Source organism: Halichoerus grypus, chromosome 5, assembly GCF_964656455.1.
Source record: "Halichoerus grypus chromosome 5, mHalGry1.hap1.1, whole genome shotgun sequence".
NCBI classification, from domain to species: domain Eukaryota; kingdom Metazoa; phylum Chordata; class Mammalia; order Carnivora; family Phocidae; genus Halichoerus; species Halichoerus grypus.
The window spans coordinates 36,304,885-36,321,678 of record NC_135716.1 but is presented as its reverse complement, the minus strand read 5'-3'; the positions used below and the strand labels follow the sequence as shown (position 1 = coordinate 36,321,678).

The window sequence follows — 16,794 nt, the reverse complement described above, 5'->3', positions numbered from 1 at the left end:
CTGCGGCTCTCGGGACGTGTAGGGCCGCCGCCCGGATGACAGGCGCTCGCGTCCGTGCAGACCGGACGGAGGGCGGGGTGGGACCGACCTGGGCGCGCGGCACCTCGGAATGCGTAGCATGTGCCCGGGCGGGGCGCGTCTGCATGCGTCCCTCACGGCCTCGCCCTCCGAGGCCCCTGCGGGCACCGGGCGCTCCCCGGGCTCCGCGTGAGGGGCGGGCCGTAGGACTGCAGTGCCCCCGGAGACCTCAGTCGTCTCGTCGTGCTGGGGAACTGTGATTGCGCTCCTGGAGTTTAACCGTATTTAATTAAATGTGATTTTAGGAAGTGGAAGTGCAGATGATCTAAGTATCTTATATTCAAATAGAGCAGCGTGTTACCTAAAAGAAGGAAACTGCAGCGGCTGCATTCAAGATTGTAACAGGTAAACCGCGCGTTTTCAGGTTTGTCAAGAGATTACCATTTCAGTGTGATGAATGAATGCAGTATTTAATTTCTTACCGAATTTTCTTCATGAATCTAATTTCTTAGACACTTTAAAGACATGTTCATTGAATTATACCGAAAAATGATACATTTTTCTCCTTCATATATACAAAGACAGTTAATAGAAGAATGCAAACTTTTTTCATTTACACAGCCGTCACTTTAATCCATGCTCTTTTCATGTCAATTTTAGACTTTTGGAGAAGCCTTTCCTCTAGTCTCTTTGGCTCCTCCACTGTAGCATCAGAACGACTTTTCCTGAAGCATTATTTTGTGTTTCAAACAGGTATTCAGTGGCTCAGTGTGGTGTTGCAGATAATTACAAGCTCCTCTTACCTCCTTGCCCCCCAAACAAGCTTTCTGCTCTCATTTGGGCCACTGTGATGCCCTCTGCACATCTTTGCTTCTGAAATCCCTGCTCAACTGCCCCCTCTTCTTTGCCTTCCTGGTCACCTCAGGCTTCCTGGTCACCTGCATGGCTATACCCCTTGCACGGTCATTCTCACACCTGTGGGTACTTGTGTTATCCACTACAATGGATTTTCAGCTCCGTGAAGTCAGGAACCGTGTTGTAGACCGCTTTGCAAGCACTATAGTCACCCGTGGTACTCAACAAGTTACATACTGAGGTTGGTGAATGTATTTACATGAATAAAAAGTACTGTTTTCTTCCACCATTATGTAATAAGCCTGCTTCAGGAGCCCTTTGGAAAGAAGCTACTATTAGTGCATCTAAAAAATAACTTGTGTGTCCTGGCTTGACCCTCACAGTCCTGGTTTACTCTCCTTGTCTGGTAAAATTACTAATATTACCCGTTTTCACTCTCAGAAGTCCTAGGTTGAACAGTAACTTGTGGACAACCTCATTATAAGAAGAACAATTTATTATTTTTTTCAGTGTTAGTATCAGTATATTGATATGGGTAAAAACTTGCCAATTTCTGTGTCTACAGTTTAAAAAGAAGGTGTTGAGGGGCTTGGAATTTTTTTTTTTTTTTTTTTTTGCCAATTTTACATATTCAGATTTAAAATAAATACTATTTATATTCACTTGGCCCTGACTGTAGACCCGTCCACTGTTGTGCTGGCTCACACTACTTATTACGTTTTTAGGAGCTGGTCGAAGTCAAATTAGTAGCTTGAAATCTGCCATGGTTGGAGTACTAACACCATGAAAATTGGCAGGCACCTCAAATCTGGGTTTTTCTCCTCAGGAGAGCCAGTTGTTAAACATTTACCACTGCACTTAACTAGTAAGACCATGTGAATTTGTGGAATATCAAGTACGTTGTGGTTTGCAGCCAAGAACCTTCACAGCACAAGTGTCTGTGGCCAGCACGTTAACCTTCAGATTTATCTTAGGTCTTGCTACAGTGAGTGAGTTCAGGACTACAGTTCAAACTTGGGAACCCTACAGTTAGGGCTACTGCAAAACAGTGGAGTCACTTTATCCTTAAGTGAGATAGTTTAAGGTAGCAGACATTTTCTTGCTAAAATTTGTTGTGTTTCAGTGTAGATCTGGGAGGAAGTCAAAGATGGGATTCCAGCCATGGTGTCTAGGAGGCTAGAATGGAGGTTTGTCTGGAAGGAGAGCAGGAGACGGCCTGGGGAGGGGGCAGGGGTGGAGGGAGATGGGCGGTGGTTTAGTTAAGATGTCCTTAGATAAGAGCTGTGTTCTAGGCCAAAGAATCCTGCTTTGCTGGTCAGTACTGACCTCTCTGGAGCCCGACCTACTTAGATGTTTTCTTGATACCTGGCATATGAGTCCCAACATAAGGGGCATGAGGTGATTTTACTCCAAAGCAGTGAACCTCAAACTACTTTTTTTTAAATAACTGTTTTGTTTTGTTTTTTTATTTTATTTGACAGAGACACAGCGAGAGAGGGAACACAAGCAGGGGGAGTGGGAGAGGGAGAAGCAGGCTTCCCGCCGAGCAGGGAGCCCGATGCGGGGCTCGATCCCAGGACCCTGGGATCATGACCTGAGCTGAAGGCAGACGCTTAACGACTGAGCCACCCAGGCGCCCCTCAAACTACTTTTAATGCCAGAAAACTTGATTTCCTTTTGTAAACATGTTGAAATAAATGTATTTAAATCTGTATGAACTAGGAATCATTTAGTAGCAGAAATAGGACTATTTTCACCTCAAGAAGATTACGTACATTTTAATGAAAGCCTATGTTTTAGTTTTTCACTTAATTGTCTCTGCTCTTTGGAGAGTTGTTAGTGTGCCCATGAGCCCTTATTCTAAGACAAGTGGTAGCAGGAGTCAAACTGAAAAAAAAACTCAATCGGGGCAAACTTTAAAATAAGGGAGAGGGGAACCTATGAATTAGCTTTCATAGATTGACCTATGAGAATAACTTAATGCAGTTTGGGGGAAAAGTGTTTAATTTTACACATCTGAACTCCTGGGGTCTCCTCTGAAACACTTCCTCTGAGGTGTATCCCAGGGGTGTGCTGAGAGGATCACTGTTGGGAGTATAAGGGGGATTTGAGGAGCTCAAGGGGCTCTGGGCCTTGTCCCTCTCCTGACCACAGCATCTCCATGTTTCTATTTTAGGCTTCGAGATAAACCATGAAACAGGGCAGAAGTTTAAAACCATTATCCTAGAAATTGCTTTATGTTCTCAGAATTGTTTATCAGCTTAAAAAAAAAATCCTCTTCCCATCTGCCAGAGAATCTTTTTGGGTTATCTAAACTACACCAAAAGAATCTTTCGGTGACTTTCCATTGAGGATATTTTGACAGACTCACTAAAAATGAACATTGCCTGGTAATTTTCTGCTTTTGCTCCTCTTTGCTTCTCTCTGACTGGCTTCAAATTACAAGACTCTGTAGGGTCTTAACTGTATTAACTTGAATAGTTAAACCTTTGTGAGCTCTGGCTTAAAAAGTTCTCTCTGTTTTTATGAATGAATGCCCTTTTTTTTTTTTTTTCCTTAGTGGAATTTCCATTTATAAGCTCACATTCACTTTCAGGATTGTGGTTAAAGAGAAAAAACCTTGCATTTACTGGGCTGGGAGTGCTAAAAATTAAATGCATCATCTTGCTCAGTGTTATATTCCACGCCTACCTGGGCTCTGTCTTGAGTGGCTGAAAAGCACCTTGGGCGTTGGAAGTCTGTGGTGACCTGGGGTAGTTGTGGTGACATGGGGTAGTTGTGTGAGTATCGTACATGTTTGTCATCTGGGTTCATGTTGTTAATATCCCCTAAGCATGAAACTAAGCTAGATTTAAGGCAGTGGTAATGATGCTCAGAAATCGGTTTTCTATTAAGTAGGAGTTTTTACTTGATCTTAGTTTTACTTTTAAAGTAACTTTTATTGGTTATAAAAGTAATACATATGTGTTAAAGAAAAAAATGTAAAGCCCAGGACAGTACAGGGGAGATCATTAAAGTAACCCCCAGTGGTAACACCTGGGCAGAACGAAGTTGGTTAGATTATAGAGCACTGAAGCTCGTTCGTGACGCCTGTATGGTGCGGAGCCCGGGAGCACAGCCCCCTTTGCGGTGGAGTGTCTGTACAATGTGGAGAATTGTGAATGACTCCAACGGAGTTCCCTTATTGATAGTGCTTTTGGATGCGTGAGGGAGGCAGAGCGTAGGTTCGCTTGTGGGGCGTGGGGTGTTTGCTGAGTGCCTCCTGCGGGCCAGGCGCTGATCTCAGCCGTGGGGACATTCACTGCCCTGGCTTTCCTGAAGCTGAAATTCAGAAGAACTGCCCTGTGGGCCGATCAGGCTCAGTTCCCCTCCGCCTCCTCACCTGCAGCATGAACGGATGACTGTTGACCTTGCGGGCTTGGGCAGTGCGAGGAGCGTCTGCAGTGGCTCGCACCTGGCAGGTGCTCTGTCAGCATCCCCTTGCCAGATCACTGTAGACGGGGATAGACAGCAGATCCCCAAGACTGTTGGAGAACAAGTAAAGCAGCCCTCACTCGTGCTTTCCCTGAAGGAAGTTAAACATGTAGCAGAAGAGTGAACCCGAGGAGCAGACCTGCCATCCCTGGTGTGGACAGCCCAGGGCAGCAGACAGTCCCTGGTGGGGTGTGTAGAAAGTAGGCTCTTGCTAGGATTTCTACTCGCCGTGCTTTACAGTTTCAGTTAAGTTCGTTAAAACGAAGAGTGTGATAGTTTTCGTACATAATTACAATCTCTGGATTGTGTGCTTTATTTCAGAATGTCATGAAGTCCGTTGTGTAGCGAAGTAACTTTAAACAGTTACTTCAAACAAAACCAAGGAACATAACCTTGAAATACATCTCTAGTGATGTTGGAGATACTTCATAGCCTTAACAAATGCAAGATGAAAATTCATGACTTAACAAATCATCGTACACTTACTTCCTTGATTCCCTCTGGTCTATTTTTGAAGCCCTTTGCCAGCAAGTAAATCATAATAAACTGACCTTTAGGGAGCTGATTTTCAAAATGTAATGTAAGTTTTTGTGGTTCTGTGCTGAGGTGCCTTATTAAACCCAGGTGCGAATGAAAATTTTCCTCTTAATCCATCAGTAGGTAACAAGAATCTATTGAAAGCCTACCTTGTATTTGGTGCCATGGTGGGTTTTGTCAGGGCTTGCAGGGGGAGGGTTTGGGGTATTGGGGAGGGTGGAGCACACTGCCCACTGCCAGGGAGCTCAGTCTCAGCGGGGGAAAGTAAATGCTGACGTGCTTTGCTACTGGTTTAAAATAAAGGAAGTAGGGGCATGTGGGTGGCTCAGTTGGTGCATCCGACTCTTGATTTCAGCTCAGGGCATGATCTCAGGGTTGTGAGACGGAGCCCCTGTGGCGGGCTCCACACTGGAGTGGAGCCTGCTTAGGATTTTCTCTCTCCCTCCGCCGCCACCCAAAGTATATAAAGTAAAGGAGTAACCGCAAGTTTGATTGTTCTACTCTGAATTTGCCTTTCTAGTATATTCCTAGGTCCTTTGTATGAAATACCAGATATGTTTGTGTTTGAAAGTCCAGTACTACGGTGTATATTCAGTTAGTATAAGTTAAAAGAATAATTTTCAAAACAAACGACATGTAATATTTTTGTCTTCAGGGCTCTGGAACTTCATCCATTCTCAATCAAGCCTCTTCTTCGTCGAGCAATGGCCTATGAAACTTTAGAGCAGTATCAGAAAGCTTATGTGGATTATAAAACAGTGTTGCAAATAGACTGCAGAATCCAGCTAGCAAATGACAGTATTAACAGGTAAGCCAGCCTGAGGCGGTGCCTGAGGTCTAGTTGTTTTCTACTGGAATTCCATGTTTTTCTTCCTCTTCTCCAAGAATGGTGTCAGAGTGTAGACATGTCCTCGGTTACTTACTTTGCATGCATGATTTTCACTCCCATCAAAACCAAACAGTTCTCTCTCTCTCTAACTTAATTTCTAACTGTCCTATAATCCATTTTGAGTTGTCCTCTAACACCTTTATATTTGTTTCCTGGTCCATTAATTACTGTTCAGTAAATTTTTTTTTTCTTAAGTTCAGCGTATAGATCTTCTTTGGTGTTGTGAATGCACAGAACTTAATTTTAGTATTTGTAAGTATCTGTGGCATTAGGAAGGTGTTTCCAGTGATGATGTAAATCACTAGTAATTCTAGCACAAAATCCAAAAATGTAGTGAAAACTGCCATATCGAATCTTCTTCTCCTACAGGGTTTGCACATGCTCAATGCACCACCTCTGTCAGTGGAAGCGTAACTGTTGTTTCTCCTCAGGAGAGTGGATGTCTTCATGAGCCTGCTAGATTTTGTGTTATGTGCCCTTTAAATAGACACTCATCTAGGATGAGTATTAATTTATCATGGTGAAATAGCAAAGAATTTGGATCTAATTTATGTTATGACCTATTTACCCCCTGAGTGAGCATGGGAAGGTAAGAATTTCCAGACTTCATAAATTGCTTTCAGGTGAGATTAAAAAAATGACGAGTTGGATAATATTTCTAGTTATGTATACTATTTTCTGATCCCATTTGTCCAGAGTATAGCTTCTTATGTGCGTTACACTGTGCCCCGTGTTGGTCTGGCCTGCCCTGCCCCGCTCCCCCCTGCCCCGCAAAAAGACAAAAAGCAGCAAAATAACAATCTCTGTATTTAAGCAAACCAGAATATAGCCAGGGGGAAAAACATAAGACAGATTATCCCCACCGGTGAAAATATATTAGTAAGGTGGGGAAATCACAGAGAGGCCAGGCCCCTTTGGTCTGTGTAGGCTTTAGTTGTTGGAGAGCAAGCGCCTGAGGTGGTCTTTGAAGAGCACTGATAGGAGGAGACCTTGAGCAAAATTGTGCAAGATGAGAATGGCATGTTTTAGATTAATTCATTTTATAAAATCATGCCTTACCTCCCCACATGGTCCCACCGCACTTTGGAGAAGACCGTTGGAAAGATCTGTGTGTAGAGCCAACAGCCATTTCCTGGAGTGTCCACTCTGGTCACGTGGAACCTGTCTGATCCCAGCCTAACTGGAAGAAAGGGATATGCATTGGCAATTGGACCTGGGGCCAGATCAAGCCTTGGGCATTCACAGCCTCCTTGCTCTTGAGCTTGAAAATCGGGCAGCGTCACCTGGGAGGTCTCAACCATTTGCCCTGTGGCACAGCTGCCTTGCTGAAATGTCATCTGCTGCCTCCTCATATGTGCCCGGAGGCTCTTTTCCCCTTTTTTGCCCAGTTAATTCCTTCCTGTCCTTTAGGAGAGAACCTCCTTCCTCTAGGAAATGACTCTCCCTGATAGACCCAGCTCCACCCCACCATACATGTACTTTAGGCGCCCTTCCCACTTCCCCCAGACACCGTGCCCTCTATTATTACCCAGCTTCCATATCGTTTGTAAATTCTCTGTCCCTTTTTGTAAAATTATTTTTCTCTCATTCTATTGAAAGTTCCTTGAGGTCAGGAATTGGGTTTTATCTGTCTGTGTGGTTGAAGTACCTCTTACAGCAGATTCACTCAGTAAGATGTGTTGAATGAATTCATTCTCCAACAGAAAGAGCACAGTTCACTCCTGTGGTCGGCTTTTAATTTGCCCATCCTCTGTCCCCGGTCATCTCCAAGGTAGTTGGGCAAGTGGGATCTTCTCCCAGAGCTCGGCTTCCTGTGAGACAAAGCAGGAAGACAGCCGAATTAGCCGACAGAGAGGAAGGGCCTGTTGGAAGGTGTTGGAGGAAAGTGGGTTCATAGTGATGGGCCGGAAGGTCTGACGGGAGAAATAGTTATCTGAGAGGCTGTGATTACTCCTCTTTCTGAACCTTGTGCACTATATATTTTGAAAAAATTGAAGTAAAATTCATGGAACATAAAATTGTCTGTTTAAAGTATGCAGTTGAGTGGCCTTTAGTACATGCACACTTGTACAACCCACCACCTCTCTCTAGTTCCAGAACATTTATCATCCCCAAAGGAAACCCTGTCCCTATTAAGCAGCCACGCATTCTCCCTTCTCTCAGCCCCTGACAGCCACTTATCTGCTTTCTGTCTTGTCGGTTTACCTGTTCTGGATGGTCCCTGTAAATGGAATCCTAGAGTATGTGCCTTTTGTGTTTGGCTTTTTTCACCTAGTGTGACGTTTTTAAGGTTCATGTTGTAGAATATGTGAGTGCTTCCTTTCTTTTTATAGCTGAATAGCATTCCATTGTATGGGCATAGCACGTTTTGTTTATCCATTCATCAGGTGATGGGCACTGTGGTGGTTTCCATCTTTGGGCTCTTGGGAATAGTCTGTGGGCATTCGTGTGCAAGTGCTTGCACACCTGTTTTCACTTCCTCTTGGAGTATACCTAGGAGTGGAATCGCTGGGTCATGTGGGAATTCTGTGTTTAGCTTTTTGAGGATTGTGTTATACTTTTTATGTGTATTCGTGAAGGTTCGTTTATACAGATTGACTTTTAAGATTCATTCACTTTTTAATTGAACGTTTCTTAGTGATACTTTATAAGAAGATGAGGGGGCTTTGTCTGGTTTGGCCATATATATTTTTCTGTGAAATATCCATTTTTTAAATTTCACTGTTCCTTTTCACGAATCCCATATTTATGTTTGCTTTTCCATGTGAACAACAGCAGCTTTTTTTTTTTTTTATTTAAACCTCTGTGTTTATATTTTGTTTCTGTCTTCCATTAACCATGTTCCTCTTTTCCTCTCCAGGAATCTTATATGTTAAATTTCCCTGCATTTACTTATTTACTCCCTGGCAACACATCATCTCTTTTCAGCTGCTTCTTCCTTCCTCTCTGCTGGTAATACAAGTTTTGCTTGAAAATTCTCTTTTCTAAAGCTTTTTTTTTCCTTCTGTAGTTGTGGGTGGTCTTACATTATTTTTTAAAGTTATTTTCTTTACACTAAGATATGTGATATTTGGTTCGCATAACCAAAGATCACTATTGAAATTTCGGTTTAAGAAACTGTAAGAAAAAGTATGTGGATTGTGTTTGTCTCTGTATAAATAGAAAACTATGCACACAAAAAGTACTATTGAGTTAGCTAACTTGAATGCATTCTACTAATTACCTGTAAATCCTCTCATCTTGGGACACACCTTTTTAAAATCAGTTTCATTTCAAAGACATAGTTCAGTTTTGTTTTTAAACGTAAATATGGTATTTTGTATGTTTAAAATGATGACAAAGTTAATGTTAATCTGAACTTTGTGATGGCCATTAGTAAACATCAATAGTATAAGGGCCCTCCTATTGGACTCCAGTATCCTGTCCTTTCATCTTTATGCATATGAAAACACAGTAAGTGAATAACATTAAAGACAAAAAAAAAAAAAAGGCAAGGTAAGAGTATCTTAGCCATATGTAAATGCTTTAAGGAAAAACAATATTCCACATGATAGCTTGCCCTCATCAGTTTTAGCAGCTGGTCTTGTACACCTTTCTTTGGTGTATAGTTTGGGCATAGAAATTCTAAGGTGTTTTTGATTATTCTCAAGAGTAATGCATTATCAATTTAGTAATTATATTAAATGTTATGCGGGACATTTCTTCTAGGCCTCCTAAATTTTACCTTTATATTTCGCTTTTTATTGCATATACATTGAAAAAATTTTTAGACCTTCATTTTTTCTTTTGATACAGAAAGGATCTAAAGTTAACATAATTTTGGGCAACTTTTAAAAGCCCTTTAAAAGACAGTTTATGGGGGCAGCAGATAGCTCAAGACTGTTTTCTGTAGAGAAGTACACAAACGCAGTGTTGTAAATCTTACTGTTGATTTGATCTTCAGTGATATAAAAAACAAATGGCATGATTAAAAGAGAAAACTCATTTTTTTTTAGAATAACAAGAATTTTGATGAATCTGGACGGACCAAGCTGGCGGGAGAGGTTGTCCCCCATTCCCGCTGTGCCCACGTCTGCGCATTTGCGAGCTTGGCAGCCTGTGGCAGAGACGCCCCCCAGCCCAGGGGGGGATTCCTGCAGCCGGCCCCAGCCCGGCATCACAGGTGGGCGAAGCCTACACACCCTTCTTTTCAAGGTTACCTTGAGCTGCGTGTCTGTTTTCACAGGAAAGCAGAAGGATAAGGGCGTTAACTCAGGCATCAGACCCAGGTTTAAGACCCTGTTTGCCCTCTTTTAACTAGAGTCTTAAGAAGTTGCTTCCCACATCCAGTGTCCTAGTGTGTATGAAAGGGGGGAATATGAATAACTGTCCTGTGGCGTTGTTCTCAGGAATAAATGGAGATATGCATACAAAATACTTAATAAAGGTTTAGTTAGCATTCATAAGAAAAAGAAGTAGCATGTAGTTCTCTCTTAACACCTGCATGTCGCAGGGCTTAAAGTAATAAGATCGGTGTTTTTGAAATAATAGAACAAAGTAAAACACTACAACGTAAATATCTAGCAGGTATTTCTTTCTGCCTTATATCATAGTTATTAACATACCTGCATTCCTATAGTACCTACCTCATTACTTTGTGCAGAGTGTTTAATAAATGGGACTTCACTCTTGCTTTCTGCTAAAAGCCGCTTGAGGCCCCATTTTTCCTGCCTGCTTAGGAACTCCGTGTGTGTCCCTGGTTGACCCTCATCTTGTAGACACCCTGAGATTCCTGAGTCATGATGTGGCTTCTGTTAGACCCTCATCCTCTTCATTGACTAGAAGGGAGATGCAGGGAACATCTACTTTGACTTGGAAAATCTTGGAGATCTCTGGTTTTCTAGAGTTGGCTGTTACTGGAGTCTCGCACGAAGCATTTGCTCAGTAGAGGGTGGTTGTTTGTTAACAAAGAGCTTGTACTAACTGTACAGATCTGCGTTAGTGAATCATGAGCACAAGTAATCAGCTCTTCATATTTGTGTGATTATTAGAATAGATACCAAAGGTTTAAAAACAATGGGGGAAGAAAAGCTTAAGGAAAGTTTTTCAGCAAATTGGGCAGGGAGGAATCCCTGTAATACTCTGTTTTAGGTCTTACATATAGCAGGATGTATGGGGAGTGTCATTTGGCCCCATTGTGTGGTCTTTTGAAACATGAAACATTAGAAATAAATTTTAATTTCAGGATTTTTATTTTATATCAAGTTACTTCATTAGGTAGACTTATTACATAGATTCAGAACTTCAGGTTTTCATACTTTATGTGTGATAGAAAACTTTGGTTGCAAGTACAGAAAATCTACTAACTTAAACTGTAAGGAATATTTTGGTTCATGTAACTGAAAGCTCATCAGGGCTCAGGTGCTGACTGAAAATAATAGAACTGTAGTGGTTTTAGGCTTCCTGGGTGCAGGTATCAGTGTCCAAAGAGAGAGAGACACCATTGCTTTGGGTAGCATTAACTTAAAAATGAGAAAATATGTTACCCTGAAAGCCCTAGCTTTTTTATCCTGTTACTTTCTTGACTCACATTTTATTGGTACTTATTCTTATGGGTCATGTGCCCATTCCTGAGCCAGTCCCTATGACGAGGACATGCCGTGCCCCGATTGGCTTAGCTAAGCCTGTGTTCCTGATCAGTGGGGTCAGCTTTCTCTGAACGCCTGGGTTGAGTAGGAGAGGAGTGATAGCTGAGTGGACATCAGGGCACCCTGAAGAAGGGGAAATGGATCCTAAGCAGAGTCGGCCATGATCACTGCAAGATAGCACAGGTAATGGTAATAGTTGGGACTCTCTCACTGCAGATAACAGAAAACCCAGCCTTTTATGGCTTAAGTGAAAAAGGTTGTTTATTGGCTCCTATCATGGAAACGTCCACAGGTAGAGTAGCTGCAGGGATGGCTAGTTTCAGGACTCATAGATTCTTCTTCAGCTCTCTATCTTGGCCTCTTTCTTGCTCTTTTCACCCTATCTTAGAAATATAGACTCTCCCCTTGTATCATCAGATGGCTGGAGAGCTCCTCTCTTCCTCCTCATATTCCATGAGAAAGAGCAAGCATTACCAGAAGCTGCCATAAAAAATCTTGTTGTAGCTTATTGGCTCTCATAGGCCCATCCCTGACGAGTTAGATTATTGTGGCCAAGGAAGTATGATGTGCTGATAGTAACACAAAAATTACTCCAAAAGGTTGGGCTAGGGTAGGGCTTGCTTTACCTAAACCGCAGGACAGAGAGCGGGGGAGATGTGGTTTTCCAAGGAAATGGGGTACTGGATAAATGTCCACCTCAGGCTTGAATAGGTTTGTGCATTTTTCATGAAATAGTTACTAAACCAAACACTGTAGATGTTTGTATTTCCAGTAGAGAAGACATATCGGTATGGATAAAATGATGTCATTATTTATGTTTTATTTTCTAATTTGAAAAAAATGTCATAATTGTATAATTTTTACTTACAGCCAATTTGTCTTTTTAATTTGTATACAAAGTTTCATTCCACTTTGACTTTAGCTCTGCATGGTGTGTGGTCAGGTTAATTTGCAATAGAATATCTGCTTACAGATGTACTGAAGATTTTGTAGAGGTGCTTATATGAATCCTTCCTCTTTTTTTTCCCCCCCCTTGGGGGGTGTCCCATAGATGAAAAAATGTTTAAAACCCTTAAAGAAGAAGGAAATCAATGTGTAAAGGACAAAAACTATAAAGATGCCCTTAGTAAATACAGTGAATGCTTAAAGATTAACAACAAGGAATGTGCCATTTATACAAACAGGCAAGTTATTTGTAACTTTACGTATTTCTTATGTTAATTTTTTTTTTTTTTTTTTTGGATTAAAAAGTATAGGCAGATTAATTGCCAAAGTTTTTTCTCCATCGTTTGGAGAATTTATATAGCATATTGTCCTAAGTGTTTTTCAAAGAGGCGGGGGCCGTAGGCGTTCCAGAGAGACTGACAGCATGCGGTGTGGTGGGCTGGGGGTCTCTGCGGGCTGGGGGTCCCCGCGGGCTGCCCTTGCCTCCCCTTCCTGGCCATCCAGCTCCCTGTGCCCAACCAGGCCCGTGCGTGGTCGGCCCTGTAGGAGTAGGACTCAGCTGTCTTTCTGACGCGTTTCCTAAGTGTCCTTTCTCTCTTGGAGTCCTAAGGGAGGGTACCAGCATCCTTCAGTGTGTAGCAGGAATGGGCAGAGTGTTCTGGAAAGCTGCTGAGAGGCAGTCTTTACCACATGATGGTAAAAGATCGCTATCTAGACTCCGGTGATGTGGGGATTTTCAGGAATAGGTAGAGTCTGGGGTGACAAGAAGAGTGAGGATAGTTCCTAAAGAGCAGGGACTCCTGGCACACGTTTTCTTAGCTATTTCAGATGAATTCTTTTTACTCCGACCTCTCACTGCTTTGTTTTTGTGCATGTTTTCCTCTGTTGGCAACCATTTTGTCAAAAACGTTGTCACTAACTCCACCAGGTAGTGTTCTCCCCTTCCGCTCAGCCTCTGCGGTCCGGGGTATGGGCGGCTGCTCAGTTGGGCCTGGAACCGCCTCGCCTTTTGATGTCAGTACACGGGGCTCACTGGGCAGCTCTCCTCTCCTCCCTCCACAGGCCTTCCTTCCCCTGCCCTTCTCGGGGTTCTGAAGGCGCAGATCCCTTTTTCACCCTGCATGCTCGCTGAGCCAGTCCATCTTCTCCCCAGTCCCCCTACCACCTTTCAGGTGTGCCCGCCGCCCGCCGCCCTGTCCATCTCCCTCTGGGCTCCAGACCCAAGTACTCCACTCCTGTCTGCACTCCTGAGTGACACCTCCCTCTCCCGGGCTGTCTGCAAACTGGGATGTCCCCCTTCCAAATTCCTCTTTGGCGGGAGCCTTTCTCTCCGACCTCACTGTCACCCCTGTCCTGGGCCACCACTGACTCCTCCTAGATGTTTGCAGCACCCACCATACTACCCTGCATGTCTTGTTCCCTCTTGTCTCCTTCTCCAAGGTTGCAACTCGAGCCATCTTTCTAAAACCTGGTAAACATGTTAGCCCTATTTGAGAACCCATTGGTGGACCTCCATGGAGCTCAGGAGAAAGCTCAGCCTCCTTGCCATGATTTACGGGACCCTTCACCATCTGGCCTGGCCTCCCTTCTAGCTCATCCCTGCACCCAGCCATATGGCGCTTTTCTTAGCGCATCAAGAGCACTGTGCGCTTGCTCGCTCTCTCTCTGTCTCTCACTGTGAGGCTCTGCTCTTGCTGGGCCCCTGGCCACCACTCTCCCCTCCTACATCTTAACTCTCGGCCCAGTGCCTTTGCACTGGATAATTCTCACCTCATGGTCTGGGCTTCAACTTAAATGTAACTTCTTCCGGGAAGTCTTCCCTGACTACTCCTGCCCTTGCCTCAGCCCCACCAGATTCCGTGACATTCTCAGCTGTGTGCTCCCAGAGAGAGCATCCTGTTTAGATTTTACTGTGTTTGCTTGTTTTAAGTGTCTCTCTCTTCCACAAGACTGTAGCCTCCTTGAGGGGCCCGGACTGTATTTTGTTTGCAGTTGTATCCCCGATGCCATGATTACGTGCATTGCAAGAAAACGCCATGATTGGAGATATGTTGTCTTCGCTGTTCATAATACCTCGTTCCTTTCATACTTATGTTACGCCAGAGCGCTCTGTTACTTGAAGCTGTGCCAGTTTGAAGAGGCAAAGCAGGACTGTGATCGGGCACTCCAGATCGATGACGGGAGTGTGAAAGCGCGCTATAGACGAGCTCTGGCTCATAAAGGACTCAAGGTGAGGAAATCTTCAGTTGTTTTTTTTTTTATAGAATTTTTTTATTTATTCATTTGAGACAGAGACGGAGAGAGAGCAGGAGCAGTGGGGAGGGGCAGAGGGAGAGGGAGAAGCAGACTCCCCACTGAGCAGGGAGCCCGATGCGGGGCTCGATCCCAGGACCTGGAGATCATGACCCGAGCCGAAGGCAGACACTCAACCATCTGAGCCACCCAGGTGCCCCGGAACTCTTCATTTTAATATGTAAATTGCAGCTCTGAAAACAGCATGTGGTTTTTATGAACATACATCCTGGGATCATGGAAAGGGAATGAGATTATCCTGGGATTTAATCCTGCTTCTGTGCTAACCAGTCCTGAAACCTGGGAATGGGCTTCAGATTTCCCCTACCTTTAATGTGGAGCTAGATAATTTCTAAGATTCCTTCCAGCTCAAAAGTTAGGATTTATTTGCTGATTTTCTAAGGAATTCTATTAGTTACCATAGGTCCACTTGAAGGGACAGGAAGGTTTGCTACTGAATCACGGAAGGCAACCAGCAGCGCCGCTGGATTCCTCCACCAAACGACTGGGGTTGTCTGTGGGGCGGGAGGAAGGCGTCGGAACGGAGGATTGCTTCACCCAGGGGAAGTTGGTAGAGACGGATCAGAGATTGGGAAGCTGATGGTGATTTGGGCTTTAAACTGGCTGGTTGGTTATCGGTGTGAGACTGTGGAGTGATGTTCTTCTCTAAGAAAACCACACCGTTATTTTCAAAGTATTGTATAATTTACACTTTTCTTTAGGCTGAGTCTTCTGGGTGGAAATACTTTAATGAATGTTCATGTTTGTAGAAAGTAACATCAGAAGGACAAATTAGAACATACTGGGCTGTGGCATTTTTTGAAATTGTATTTCTTAAAAACCAATTTGGCTTAGAGCTGCAATTTACATATTAAAATGAAGAGTTCCGGGGCACCTGGGTGGCTCAGATGGTTGAGTGTCTGCCTAATACAATGAAATTCACACATTGTAAGCCTACAGGTCATTGACTTTAAGTTGAGATATGATTGACATATAACATTGTATTAGTTGTGAGTGTATAGCATAATGATTCGATTTGCAAAATGATCACCACAGTAAGTCTAGTTAGCAGCCCATCAGCACACATCATTACCATTTTTTTTTCCTGTAATGGGAACTTTTAAAGATCTACTCTTGTAGCAATTTTCAAATACACAGTACAGTGTTAAAACTGTCGTCACCATGCGGTCCGTTATATGTATCCCCATGACTTATTTTTTAACTGGAGGTTTGTACCTTTTGACAAACCATGTCACCCACTCCCCACTCCCCGCCTTGCCTCTGACAACCACCAGTTTGTTTTTATATCTGTGAATTCAGTTTTTTGTTTTTTTCTAGATTTCACGTACAAGTGAAGTCATATGGTAATTGCCTTTCTCTGTTTGCCTTATTTCACTTAGCATATGTCCTTGGGATCCGTCCATGTTGTTGGCAGATGGCAGGGGTTTCCTTTTGTTTGAGTAATACTCCATTGTGTAGCTATATCACGTTTTCTCTGTCCGTTCATTCAGTGATGGACACTTAGGTTGTTTCCATGTCTTGGCCGTTGTAAATATTGTTGCAGTAAACATGGGGGTACAGGTATCTTTTAGATTTAGTGTTTTCATTTCCTTCAGATAAATACCCAGAGGTGGGATTGCTGGATCATATGGGAGTTCTATTTTTAGTTTTTTTAAGGAGCCTCCGTGCTGCTTTCTGTAATATTCCCACCACCAGTGCACAGGGTTCCCCTTTCTCCACATCCTCAGTAACACTTGTTTCTTGTGTTGTTGAGTTTAGCCAATCTGACAGGTGTGAGGTGATATCTCACTGTGGCTTTGATTTGCATTTCCCCGATGATGAGCGATGCTGAGCAGCTTTTCATGTACCTGTTGCCCATCTGGATGTCTTCTTTGGAGAAGTGTCTGTTCAGTTCTTCTGCTCTTTTATTAACCAGATTCTTTTTTTGATATTGAGTTGTAGGAGTTGTTTATGTATTTTGGATATTAACCACTTATTAGATATGTGATTTGCAAATATCTTCTCCTACTTGGTAGTTTTTTCATTTTGTTTCCTTCACTGTGCAGAAGCTTTCTAGTTTGGTGTAGTCCCAGTTGTTTACTGTTGATTTTGTTACCTTTGCTTTTGGTGTCAAAGCCAAAACCCAAGACCAGTGTC

General features: G+C 43.2%; 1 protein-coding gene across 2 annotated transcripts in view; it reads left to right on the top strand.

Annotated features, from left to right (window-relative positions):
• SPAG1 (sperm associated antigen 1) overlaps positions 1 to 16,794 on the top strand; it is a 68,615-nt gene that overhangs the window by 42,628 nt on the left and 9,193 nt on the right. For both annotated transcript variants that reach the window (XM_036072741.2, XM_078072176.1), the window contains exons 12-16: positions 324 to 423; positions 5,540 to 5,692; positions 9,769 to 9,935; positions 12,452 to 12,584; positions 14,449 to 14,575. In XM_036072741.2, the coding sequence (XP_035928634.2) occupies positions 324 to 423; positions 5,540 to 5,692; positions 9,769 to 9,935; positions 12,452 to 12,584; positions 14,449 to 14,575 (680 nt within the window). The remainder of the gene's footprint in view (positions 1 to 323; positions 424 to 5,539; positions 5,693 to 9,768; positions 9,936 to 12,451; positions 12,585 to 14,448; positions 14,576 to 16,794) is intronic.